At 41.1% G+C, this 13,119-nt stretch overlaps 1 protein-coding gene across 1 annotated transcript in view; it reads right to left on the bottom strand.

Moving 5' to 3' along the window:
* Positions 1-13,119, bottom strand: part of LOC126458299 (protein 5NUC-like) — a 229,474-nt gene that overhangs the window by 13,669 nt on the left and 202,686 nt on the right. Inside the window, exon 4 of the mRNA XM_050095244.1 lies at positions 3,486-3,683. Within this exon, the coding sequence (XP_049951201.1) occupies positions 3,486-3,683 (198 nt within the window). The remainder of the gene's footprint in view (positions 1-3,485; positions 3,684-13,119) is intronic.

The raw sequence follows: 13,119 nt of genomic DNA, 5'->3' as shown, positions 1-13,119 counted from the left end.
GAACTGTAATTGTTCAAACTTATTTGTTGTACATATTTAGAATATTAAAAACCTGTATAGGCTTGTATGCGTGGAATTGTAGTCAGGTACAGTCACTCTTTTGACTCAGATAATAGTTCATGTGAGCGAGCAAGCAGAGAAGTTGTAAGGGTCTTTTGGTCACTATTCTTGATTAAGATTTATTTGTTCATTTGTTTGCTGTCCATATAAAAATCAGTTTTCAGACATTGTCATAGATTTTAGTTCACATACACAAAGGTTTAGTTAACATACATAAGTGCACACAGTGATACAAACAGTGAAGATCAGAAATTATCATTTTTGGTTGCAAAAACAAACTTTGCTATATATGCTGTTTTACAAAGAGACTTTACAACTTAAAATATATCTGCATACATTGACACAGTGTGTGAAGATAAAAAATTATCATTTTTGTGTTGAAAAAACAAACTTATGCTATACAACTGTTTTACAAAGAGATATTACAACTTGAAATCTTCTACTGAATAACAGCTTTTCTCCATTAATAAATGCTTCAGTTTATTCTTTAAAGTGTTTAAATTAGCTGTCTTGAGATCAGATGGAAGTCAGTTATAAAAGATGGTTCCTATTGTATGTGGGCTACCTGTATTGTATGTAGACTAGAGCTCGAGCAACTTATGAGCTGTGTGTGTTTTAAAATGCTCATCCTAAACAACTATTTGTTTTCTTGTCTTTCATCCAAATCTTGTTATACACAGAGTTAAAATAAAAATTGAAATGATTGCATGGCATTGATAGGCCGGAGGCCCCATCCAAGGAAGTTTGGTCACCAAGCTGCAAGTCTTATTTCAGGTAACACCACATTGTGCGACTTGTGTGTTGGTGATGATGAAATGTCTAATCCAGCCAGTAACTGAACCTGGGACCGCTGCATAGTAGGCAAACATGTTACCACTCAGCTAAGTAGGTTGATGGCTGTATATACCTAAAACTGTCAAAATACTACCCTAAAATATCCCACATGTGATAGTCTACAGTCTGCTGATTATAATGGTATATTTAATGTAAATCTCATTAATTAAGAGAAATTGGTGATCAAAGTTGTTACAACAGTGTGCTATATGAAAATTGGTGTGAGCTAACCAGTATTTTCGAGAGGACTGAAACTACTCATTAGAAACCTGATTTCATTCTTTTCAACAACTAAATTTGTTTTCTCAGAAACTAATTGACTTAAATAATATTCATAGTTAAAGTTTGGCCACTCTCAAAATTACTTTTGGCATTTGACCCATTATGCTTGTGCTTGTGAGGCATGCTTGGGTATTTCAGCCGGTAAAGCACTCGCCCACAAAAGGCAAAGATCCCAGGCTTGAGTCTCAGTCTGGGACACAGTTTTAATCTGCTAGGAAGCTTCTCCCTAGTCTACAATTGACAACATTCCCGCTACCAGTAAGATATTTTATTTATGTGGGTAGATTGTCAAAGAGTTTTATATTGCTTATTTCACTCCTGATAATATTCACACTGCAAACACAAATTTATTTAGGCATTTCAGCAGTTCTGTTGTAAACTCCTCTCAACATAGTTTTAACCCCAAGAATTTAACACTGTCAACCTCTCCCATCTGTATGTCCTCATCTTACACACATGCCATCTGATCAAATGTATCCAGACAACACTATGTCATGAGAGGCAGACCCACCATTGCAGAAGGAGGCAGGGAGCTGTATGTTGTTGCCAGAGAAGCAGCAACAGCAGAGTGGGTTAGTCAAGAGAGCCCAGTGACTTGGAATGTGGACTTGCCATTTGATGTCACCTGAGTAACAAATCCATCACGGACATTTCAACCCTTCAGAAGGTCCCCAAGTCAACTGTCTGTGACGTGATTGTGAAGTGGAAATGTGAAGGAACAACGACAGCCAAACCAAGCCCAGACAGATGTCATGTACTGATGGATAGGGACCATACAGCACTGCTGAGGACAATCACAAAAAGTCAGATGAAATCAGTGGAAGGAACCAATCATGAATTCCAAAGTGCTACCAACTGTACAGCTAGCACAATCACTGTGTGTGAGGAGCTAAAAAGAATGGGGTGGAATGATCTAGCAGCTCCTCATAAGCCATACATTTCTGTAAACAAAACGTGAAGTGGTGTAAAGAGCAATGCCACTGGGCAGTGGATGATTGGAAATGAGTGATTTGGAGTAATGAATCATGCTACACCTTGTAGCAATCTGATGGAAGCATTTGGGTTTGGCAAACGCCCAGAGAGTGTTACCTGCCATTGTGTGTAGTGCCAACGCTGAAGTATGGAGGAGGTGTTATCGTATGGGAATGTTTTTTTGTGGTTAGGTTGTGGTTCTTTTATCTTACTGCACTGTGTACTACATACAGCAGAGGAACAGTTCAGATATGATGATTGCTTAAATCAGCATGACAATGAATCCTGTCATAAAGCAGCGTCTCTGAGGCAATGGGTTGTAGGCAATAACATAGAACACTTTTGAGATGAGTCAGAACACTGACTACACTCTAGACGCAAATCATCCAACACCACTACCTACTCTTTTTTTGGCTCTTGAGGAAGAATGAGCTGCCATTCCTCTACAGACATTCACACATGTTATTGAAAGTACCTTCAACAGTGTTCAAGCCATCACAAAGTTGAAGGGTTGACGCATTGAAGGGTTGATGCACCCCATATTAATGTCCACTAATATTTGTTCAGATATTTTTGATCAGATACGTATGTTGGGTGGAAACCTCTTGCAGGTATTTAACCACTTACAGTTAATTTTTTAAAAGTTTAATGATACTGAATTGACTAAAAATCTTTATATTTATATTTTTCTTTTCCCCATCTCCCTGTCCCACAACACACACACAATGGTGTGTTTTTCTGATGAAGGCTATGGCCAAATGCTTTATGGAAATGTCTTTTAATGATGCCTGTCTGCAACTTACGTGAATTCTTTATGCTAAACAGCAATCTATCTTTTCCTACATTATGATATTCCTATGTGCATTTTCTATTGTTGATCTTACTTTCAGTGACACTACATACTGGTGAAATTCTCTTTCTTGTACAACATCAAGCTCAGTATGTTAGTTACTGATGGTGTTACAGAGTAATATGTGACCAAGTACTTTGTATTGACTGTAATAGGTATGTTCTCCACCGTTACTATGTTGTTATAATGTACTGCTTTCAATATTCTGCCTTATATCCTATGCTTCTCGCCACAGCTCTGATAACAGGGTTCTCCCAGAATGAACTATAAAATAAATAAAATTATTTTTGTGATCAAGGCAAGCGTTATATCATTTAGTGCCAATAGGCTCACAGATATCATTACAGCTTTTTTTGTCTAAAATGATATTTCTTAATTAATACAGTAAACATGTAATAAGTACCACCTTAGCTGAAAATGCATCTTTGTGACTGCATACACACAAATAGAAAGAAAGAAATTGGAGAAGGAAGGGATGCGTACTCACCTTCTTCCACTGATGAATTAAGTAGCACCGGATTCCCTGTAAATGATTTCAGTTCTCCATTCTGATCAAATACCACTGTTAAATTTCCCAGGTATTTAGTATATGCATAGGCTTGGACAACAGGAACTTTTTTCCCAGATGGCTGAGTGATTATTTTAGGATACAGATCCACGGGAACTTCACTATCTGGAGCATCACCTATGGAAAATATATTGAAGAATTGATGTTATTTATTTATTACATACAAGTGCAGAAAGTTTAAAAATTGCTATCAAAACTAACAGAAGAGCTAATAAAATATTGGTGCTCCACCTAAATTGAAGTTCATCTTGCGTATGTAGTTACTAGAAGTAGTTCAGTTTCATGCTTAGGACACAATAGCATCTGTGTTTATAGTGTTTGTAGTTGAGGAGTAAAAAAGAGTTAAGGAGAAAAAGTATCCATCTTCCTTAGGGCTACCCCATAAAATATTTTTCACAGTTTCTTCTGCAGTTGAATTGAATTGTAGTATTGAAAGTTTAACATTAATACTTGCTTATGAATGTGTTTATTAGTTGTGCCAAACTCTCACACTCTTCAATAAATATAGATTTCTTGTTTTATATTTTTACTCATGATGGGTGTGATTATACTGGTAACAACTTGCGATTATATTTCTCTCTCTCTCTCTCTCTCTCTCTATATATATATATATATATATATATATATATATATATATATATATATATATATATATATATATATATATATATATATATATAATAGAGGGAAACATTCCACGTGGGAAAAATATATCTAAAAAGAAAGATGATGAAACTTACCAAACAAAAGCGCTGGCAGGTCGATAGACACACAAACAAACACAAACATACACACAAAATTCTAGCTTTCGCAACCAATGGTTGCCTCGTCAGGAAAGAGGGAAGGAGAAGGAAAGACAAAAGGATATGGGTTTTAAGGGAGAGGGTAAGGAGTCATTCCAATCCCGGGAGCGGAAAGACTTACCTTAGGGGGAAAAAAGGACAGGTATACACTCGCACACACACACATATCCATCCACACATACACAGACACAAGCAGACATTTGTAAAGGCAAAGAGTTTGGGCATTTTTTGGGCAGAGATGTCAGTCGGGGCGGATGTACAGAGGCAAAGATGAAGTTGAAAGACAGGTGAGGTATGAGCGGCGGCAAATTGAAATTAGAAATTAGCGGAGATTGAGGCCTGGCGGATAGCGAGAAGAAAGGATATGCTGAAGGGCAAGTTCCCATCTCCGGAGTTCTGACAGGTTGGTGTTAGTGGGAAGTATCCAGATAACCCGGACGGTGTAACACTGTGCCAAGATGTGCTGGCCGTGCACCAAGGCATGTTTAGCCACAGGGTGATCCTCATTACCAACAAACACTGTCTGCCTGTGTCCATTCATGCGAATGGACAGTTTGTTGCTGGTCATTCCCACATAGAATGCGTCACAGTGTAGGCAGGTCAGTTGGTAAATCACGTGGGTGCTTTCACACGTGGCTCTGCCTTTGATCGTGTACACCTTCCGGGTTACAGGACTGGAGTAGGTGGTAGTGGGAGGGTGCATGGGACAGGTTTTACACCGGGGGTAGTTACAAGGGTAGGAGCCAGAGGGTAGGGAAGGTGGTTTGGGGATTTCATAGGGATGAACTAAGAGGTTACGAAGGTTAGGTGGACGGCGGAAAGACACTGTTGGTGGAGTGGGGAAGATTTCATGAAGGACGGATCTCATTTCAGGGCAGGATTTGAGGAAGTCGTATCCCTGCTGGAGAGCCACATTCAGAGCATGATCCAGTCCCGGAAAGTATCCTGTCACAAGTGGGGCACTTTTGTGGTTCTTCTGTGGGAGGTTCTGGGTTTGAGGGGATGAGGAAGTGTCTCTGGTTATTTGCTTGTGTACCAGGTTGGGAGGGTAGTTGCGGGATGCGAAAGCTGTTATCAGGTTGTTGGTATAATGGTTCAGGGATTCCAGACTGGAGCAGATTCGTTTGCCACGAAGACCTAGGCTGTAGGGAAGCGACCGTTTGATGTGGAATGGGTGGCAGCTGTCATAATGGAGGTACTGTTGCTTATTGGTGGGTTTGATGTGGATGGACGTGTGAAGCTGGCCATTGGACAGATGGAGGTCAACATCAAGCATAGTGGCATGGGATTTGGAGTAGGACAAGGTGAATCTGATGGAACCAAAGGAGTTGAGGTTGGAGAGGAAATTCTGGAGCTCTTCTTGAGTCCAGATCATGAAGATGTCATCAATAAATCTGTACCAAACTTTGGGTTGGCAGGCCTGGGTAACCAAGAAGGCTTCCTCTAAGCGACTCATGAATAGGTTGGCGTATGAGGGAGCCATCCTGGCACCCACAGCTGTTCCCTTTAATTGTTGGTATGTCTGGCCTTCAAAAGTGAAGAAGTTGTGGGTCAGGATGAAGCTGGCTAAGGTAATGAGGAAAGAGGTTTTAGGTAGGGTGGCAGGTGATTGGTGTGAAAGGAAGTGCTCCATCGCAGCGAGGCTCTGGACGTGCGGAATATTTGTGTATAAGGAAGTGGCATCAATGGTTTGAAGGATCATTTCCGGGGGTAACAGATTGGGTAAGGATTCCAGGCATTCGAGAAAGTGGTTGGTGTCTTTGATGAAGGATGAGAGACTGCATGTAATGGGTTGAAGGTGTTGATCTAAGTAGGCAGAGATACGTTCTGTGGGGGCTTGGTATCCAGCTACAATGGGGCGGCCGGGATGATTGGTTTTGTGAATTTTGGGAAGAAGGTAGAAGGTAGGGGTGCGGGGTGTCAGCGGGGTCAGGAGGTTGATGGAGTCAGGTGAAAGGTTTTGTAGGGGGCCTAAGGTTCTGAGGATTCCTTGAAGCTCCTCCTGGACATCAGGAATGGGATTACCTTGGCAAACTTTGTATGTGGTGTTGTCTGAAAGCTGACGCAGTCCCTCAGCCACATACTCCCGACGATCAAGTACCACGGTAGCGGAACCCTTGTCCGCCGGAAGAATGACGATGGATCGTACAGCCTTCAGATCACGGATAGCCTGGGCTTCAGCAGTGGTGATGTTGGGAGTAGGATTAGGGTTTTTTAAGAAGCGTTGAGAGACAAGGCTGGAAGTCAGAAATTCCTGGAAGGTTTGGAGAGGGTGATTTTGAGGAAGAGGAGGTGGGTCCCACTGTGACGGAGGACGGAACTGTTCCAGGCGGGGTTCAATTTGGAAAGTGTCTTGGGAAGTTGGATCATTAGGAGTAGGATTAGGATCATTTTTCTTCGTGGCAAAGTGATATTTCTAGCAGAGAGTACGAGTGTAGGACAGTAAATCTTTGACAAGGGCTGTTTGGTTGAATCTGGGAGTGGGGCTGAAGGTGAGGCCTTTGGATAGGACAGAGGTTTCGGATTGGGAGAGAGGTTTGGAGGAAAGATTGACTACTGAATTAGGGTGTTGTGGTTCCAGATTGTGTTGATTGGAATTTTGAGGTTTTGGAGGGAGTGGAGCTGGAAGTGGGAGATTGAGTAGATGGGAGAGACTGGGTTTGTGTGCAATGAGAGGAGGTTGAGGTTTGCTGGAAAGGTTGTGAAGGGTGAGTGAGTTGCCTTTCTGGAGGTGGGAAACCAGGAGATTGGATAGTTATTTGAGGTGGAGGGTAGCATGCTGTTCTAATTTGCGGTTGGCCTGTAGGAGGATGCTCTGAACAGCCGGTGTGGATGTGGGAGAGGAAAGATTGAGGACTTTTATTAAGGATAGGAGTTGACGGGTCTGTTCATTGGTTGAGTTGATGTGTAGGTGAAGGATTAGGTGGGTGAGGGCAATGGATTGTTCAGTTTGGAACTGGTATAGGGACTGAGGGAAAGAAGGGTTGCAGCCAGAGATGGGAACTTTAAGTGTGAGGCCTTTGGGGGTAATGCCAAATGTCAGACAAGCCTGAGAAAATAAAATATGGGAGCGTAATCTGGCTAGGGCGAAGGCATGTTTGCGGGTGGAATGTAAATAAAACTTAATGGGGTCACTGTAGGGGTGTTGTGAGGGTGACATGGTATTAGAAGGTGGAAAGTGTAACATGAGGCTGAAATGAAAATGAAAATAAAAGTATATGGGGAGAGATAAAGGTGAACTAGAAAGTAACTGGAGATCTGGTGTGAAAAAAAGCAAAAAAGTGTTGGTTAAAGCTGGGCTATGTTGATCCCTGAACTTGGGTTGGTAGACAACGATGTGTACAAAGGTTAGGTGGTGGTGTTGCCGCCAAAACACGTTAAAGGGTGGAGAAATTCGGGAAAATTTCGAAAAAACTGCGTGTAAATGTATTAAAAGGAGTGGTTTTGCAGTGGCAGATTATGAAAATGAGGCTAACAATTGTCTGACGAGGAAATAATGACGTTAAAACCTGTGGGAAGCGGCTAAAAATGATCAGTGATGTGGGAAAAACGGAAATGGAAATAAAGCTAAAGTTATTAGAACTAGCCGAAATGGTAGTTTAATAGGTGAAAGGAACTGTTTGTGAACTAGAAACGGTGGATTTTATAGCAGCGGTAGTGTTGAAAGCGGAAAAAAATTTTTTGTTTATGGTTTGGAAGTGGGTTACGTATTATTGAGTATATATAGGCGGGATAAAATTGTATAGAAGATAACGGTAAAAAGGAGAAGGTGAATACAAAGTGAACTATTGGCAAAAACAGAAAGAGAAAATAAGACAACAGAAAAGATTTCGAAATGCAACAGTGACAATAACAAACGTAATTGTTGGGTTCAAATTAATGACATGAATGTAATAGAGGGAAACATTCCACATGGGAAAAAGATACCTAAAAACAAAGATGATGTGACTTACCAATAGAAACCGCTGGCAGGTCGATAGACACACAAACATACACACAAAATTCAAGCTTTCGCAACCAACGGTTGCTTCATCAGGAAAGAGGGAAGGAGAGAGAAAGACGAAAGGATGTGGGTAAGGGAGAGGGTAAGGAGTCATTCCAATCCCGGGAGCGGAAAGACTCACCTTAGGGGGAAAAAAGGACAGGTATACACTCGCACACACACACAAATCCATCCACACATATACAGACACAAGCAGACATATTCAAAGGCTAAGAGTTTGGGCAGAGATGTCAGTCGAAGCGGAAGTGCAGAGGCAAAGATGTTGAAAGACAGGTGAGGTATGAGTGGCGGCAAATTGAAATTAGCGGAGATTGAGGCCTGGTGGATAACGGGAAGAGAGGATATATTGAAGGGCAAGTTCCCATCTCTGGAGTTCGGATAGGTTGGTGTTAGTGGGAAGTATCCAGATAATCCGGACGGTGTAACACTGTGCCAAGATGTGCTGGCCGTGCACCAAGGCATGTTTAGCCACAGGGTGATCCTCATTACCAACAAACACTGTCTGCCTGTGTCCATTCATGCGAATGGACAGTTTGTTGCTGGTCATTCCCACATAGAATGCGTCACAGTGTAGGCAGGTCAGTTGGTAAATCACGTGGGTGCTTTCACACGTGGCTCTGCCTTTGATCGTGTACACCTTCCGGGTTACAGGACTGGAGTAGGTGGTGGTGGGAGGGTGCATGGGACAGGTTTTACACCGGGGGTAGTTACAAGGGTAGGAGCCAGAGGGTAGGGAAGGTGGTTTGGGGATTTCATAGGGATGAACTAAGAGGTTACGAAGGTTAGGTGGACGGCGGAAAGACACTGTTGGTGGAGTGGGGAGGATTTCATGAAGGATGGATCTCATTTCAGGGCAGGATTTGAGGAAGTCGTATCCCTGCTGGAGAGCCACATTCAGAGTCTGGTCCACTCCCGGAAAGTATCCTGTCACAAGTGGGGCACTTTTGTGGTTCTTCTGTGGGAGGTTCTGGGTTTGAGGGGATGAGGAAGTGTCTCTGGTTATTTGGTTCTGCACCAGGTCGGGAGGGTAGTTGCGGGATGCAAAAGCTGTTATCAGGTTGTTGGTGTAATGGTTCAGGGATTCCGGACTGGAGCAGATTCGTTTGCCACGAAGACCTAGGCTGTAGGGAAGGGACTGTTTGATGTGAAATGGGTGGCAGCTGTCATAATGGAGGTACTGTTGCTTGTTGGTGGGTTTGATGTGGATGGACGTGTGAAGCTGGCCATTGGACAGATGGAGGTTAACGTCAAGGAAAGTGGCATGGGATTTAGTGTAGGACCAGGTGAATCTGATGGAACCAAAGGAGTTGAGGTTGGAGAGGAAATTCTGGAGTTCTTCTTCACTGTGAGTCCAGATCATGAAGATGTCATATGTGTGTGTGTGTGTGTGTGTGTGTGTGTGTGTGTGTGTGTGTGTGTTTGTGTGTGTGTGTGTGTATGTGTGTGCATGTGTGTGTGTGTGAGAGAGAGAGGGAGAGAAAGAGAGATAAATATAATGACACATTGTTACCATTATAATCACACCCACCATATATATACAGTATATATATTGCATGAAGACTGCATGCATTTGGAAAAGAAAGAGCAAAATCAATCTCAATACTCTGAGTCCATCAGCGAGGCACCACAGTAAGTAATAAGTGGAACTGGAACATAACATAAATTTTGGCATAATTTAGCCACTGCTGATGATCTGTCACAGTCCAAAATAATTCTTGGTCTACCATTAAAAAAACACCATACATTAAATCTCAATATATTTGCAGCTGTTTAGTCTCTATTTCTTTCCTTTTTATGCATTAAACAATTAACCAGAGTCGTAGAAAAACAAGGATGTGACTAGTAGTGTGATTCTTCAAGCAACTGTTTCTACCGGAATAGAAAGGAATATTTGTCAGTCCTTAAAAATCTGATGTTCAATATAAAGTATAGTATTTTCGAAATACAAAATTGTCAACACAGTGACTAAGTATGAAGCAATAGCTAATAGTATAACAAACTTGGTTGCAACCAGAATTTTAAATTTAGCAAGTTGCACATGCCGACAACACTAAAGTCCCTAGCAGTTCATAGGTGACATTCTCTATTCAATAATAACAGAAAGAAGCTTTTTGTCTGGTGGTACCATCTACTACAACTATTAAAGTCAGGATCCCAGATCTGATCCGAGCTACTATTTGGATTTTGAATAATAATCATAAGTCTTGGCAGCTGAAGAGTTGCAGTACATAGAATCACCAACTACCTACCGGTGACCTTGTCAAAAGAGGGTAGAGTAGTGTATTGAGGTTTATGACATCCTCTTGCCCTGGGGCTGGTAAACTACCTCTAAAAGCAGGAGAATCAGTAATGAACAATGCTATGAGGATGCTGAAAGTAAGGAAAGATGACACAGTGTATTCGCAGGACAAGCAGGCTTCCAAAAATAATCTTATGATGACCACTTCCCTTGCAAATAATATCAGAGTAAATCAGTCCCTCATTCACATCTCTGCATGGGGGCTACCATAGGGAAGATTATGAAGTGGGGAACATATAAACCTAGCATTCTCTAGTTGAAAGTATGTTGCGTAAGAAATCTGAATTTTGCAGAGAAACTGGAGAATCTGAAAAGAGATGTGCAGGCTTAAGTTAGGCTTAATAGAATTACTGAAGTGAAATGGGAAGAGAAGAGAGATTTCTGCTTAGAATATCATAGAACAAAAGCAAACTGATGCTTTTCATTTATTATTAAAGAGTAGCAATAACAACATCAGTAAATGGTGTAACAGGCATTGACATTATTATCAACAGAAAGATGTGTAACAGGATGACTTACTTTGAGCAACACAGTGAACAAATTACTGGATAATGATTAAAACTAGCCACTATTGTACAGAGTTGCATACTCTCATCACAAGCTCTAATGATTCTGAAACGGAAAAAATGTGAGGAAATAAGGGAAATGAAGAAATATATGAAGGAGGATGAGAATTTGATAGTGTTATAACTTCAAGTTGAACACATATATCTGAAAGACGACACAATACATGTAAGTCACAGAATGAGTAGACAACGTAAGACATGGGTACACGGTAACAGTCAAATCAGCACTGAGTCCAAGTCTAGCGGCCACTGGCTGGCAGCTTAGGTGGCGCAGCTGCTGCATCGCTGGCAGACAGCGCCACATGTAGGGGACGCACGTAACTGCGCAGCAGCACTTTGAAAGATCGGTGAGTCACAACAGATAGTATTTATGAGACTGGATTCCTATCACAGTGGAGGGAAGAGAATGGAATAGTAAGGAAGGTTAACTGGAGAATATGATGTAGGGGAGAGGAATGAGAGGGAAGAGTGTCTCACAGAAGTAGTCTTAGGTTGCAGGTGGTTGTAGCAGACACATTCTTCCGAAATCAGAAGAGAGAAAGGTACCCTTGGAGGAGACTAGGAAACACAGGGAGATATGAAGTGGACTTCATCTTGCATTAGAAAATAGTAACAAAGGAAAACAGCACTGAGTTAGGATGGAAGAAAAGCTGTCAGGCAAAATCATACAATGGAAAATCCAGCATGGAATGTAACAATATAACGAAAAGGACAGTTGCTACTCACTATGTAGTGGAGATACTGATTCTCAGAAATCCACAACAAAAAGCAAGGATAGACAACAACTTGGAAATTAAATATTACAGTGCAAAGCATGCACAGATACCTATACACACTCAGACTGTAACTTTGGCAAGATGAACAGCAAGCTGAAATTCAAGAATATAGAAAGGAGTATGTAATGAAATGGAATACTGAAAATTATGTATGAGTGAGGCATAATGGACATTTTCTGAGACAGTAAGTAGTACCCTATGTGAAAATGTCAAGAGTAGATCAATAGAAAAGAAGAGGAATATAATAAAGACTGAAATAATTAAGTTAGTACAGGACCATAGTTATGGCAAAAATATAGAAGAAGGAGCTACAGCTGGTACAAGAAAGTTTTGAGCTTATAGATGAAAGAAGAAAATATAGGAAACTTAAACATGAAGTAAAAATGCAACTGTATATAGGTTTCCTAGAAATGAAATTAACAGCAAGTGCAAACAGGTTAAGTCAGAACTGATGTGAGTAACACATACAGCTACTGATTGCAGGAAAAACTGACACGATATACAGGGAGATAAAATGTAACTTCAGAGGAGTAAAATGTAAAGGTGTTAACCTGTAAGATGTAGGTAAAAAAACCTCTATTAAAAGCAGAAGGAAAGGCAGACAGATAACAAGAGTACAATGAAGACCTATACAATGGTCATGAACAGAGCTGATGTGAAAGAAATGGGACTGAACATTTCCCTATATTTTACTTCATGCCTTTCTTATGCAAACATATTATTAACCCCATGCAGTGTGGCCAGGCAGAAAGTTTGTGGTACACTGTAGCACTGGTCGTGATCACTTCACTTGCAGCACACAATATCCACGAACTCACCCAACCACCAGACCCCAGTTAAACTACATTCAGGAAAAAATTTCCACCATTTTACCTACAGATTGATCCACTACTTCCCTACATATTTCCTCTGTCATAATTTCATGTCAGCCAGTTATTTTACAACATGCTGTGATCACTAGTGGAGAACCATCCTACTACTCATAAAACAATTTGCTTCCACAGTGCTTAGAGCCATTTGAACCAAAGTACAATTTGACCCTGCATTTTCATTTCTCTGATATTGAAATAGTTATTCACAATTGTCTTTACAGCCCTCTAATGCTG

The sequence above is a fragment of the Schistocerca serialis genome, chromosome 2 (assembly GCF_023864345.2).
Source record: "Schistocerca serialis cubense isolate TAMUIC-IGC-003099 chromosome 2, iqSchSeri2.2, whole genome shotgun sequence".
Lineage (NCBI taxonomy): Eukaryota > Metazoa > Arthropoda > Insecta > Orthoptera > Acrididae > Schistocerca > Schistocerca serialis.
The sequence above is the reverse complement of the archived record's forward strand: the minus strand, read 5'-3'. Positions and strand labels throughout refer to the sequence as shown.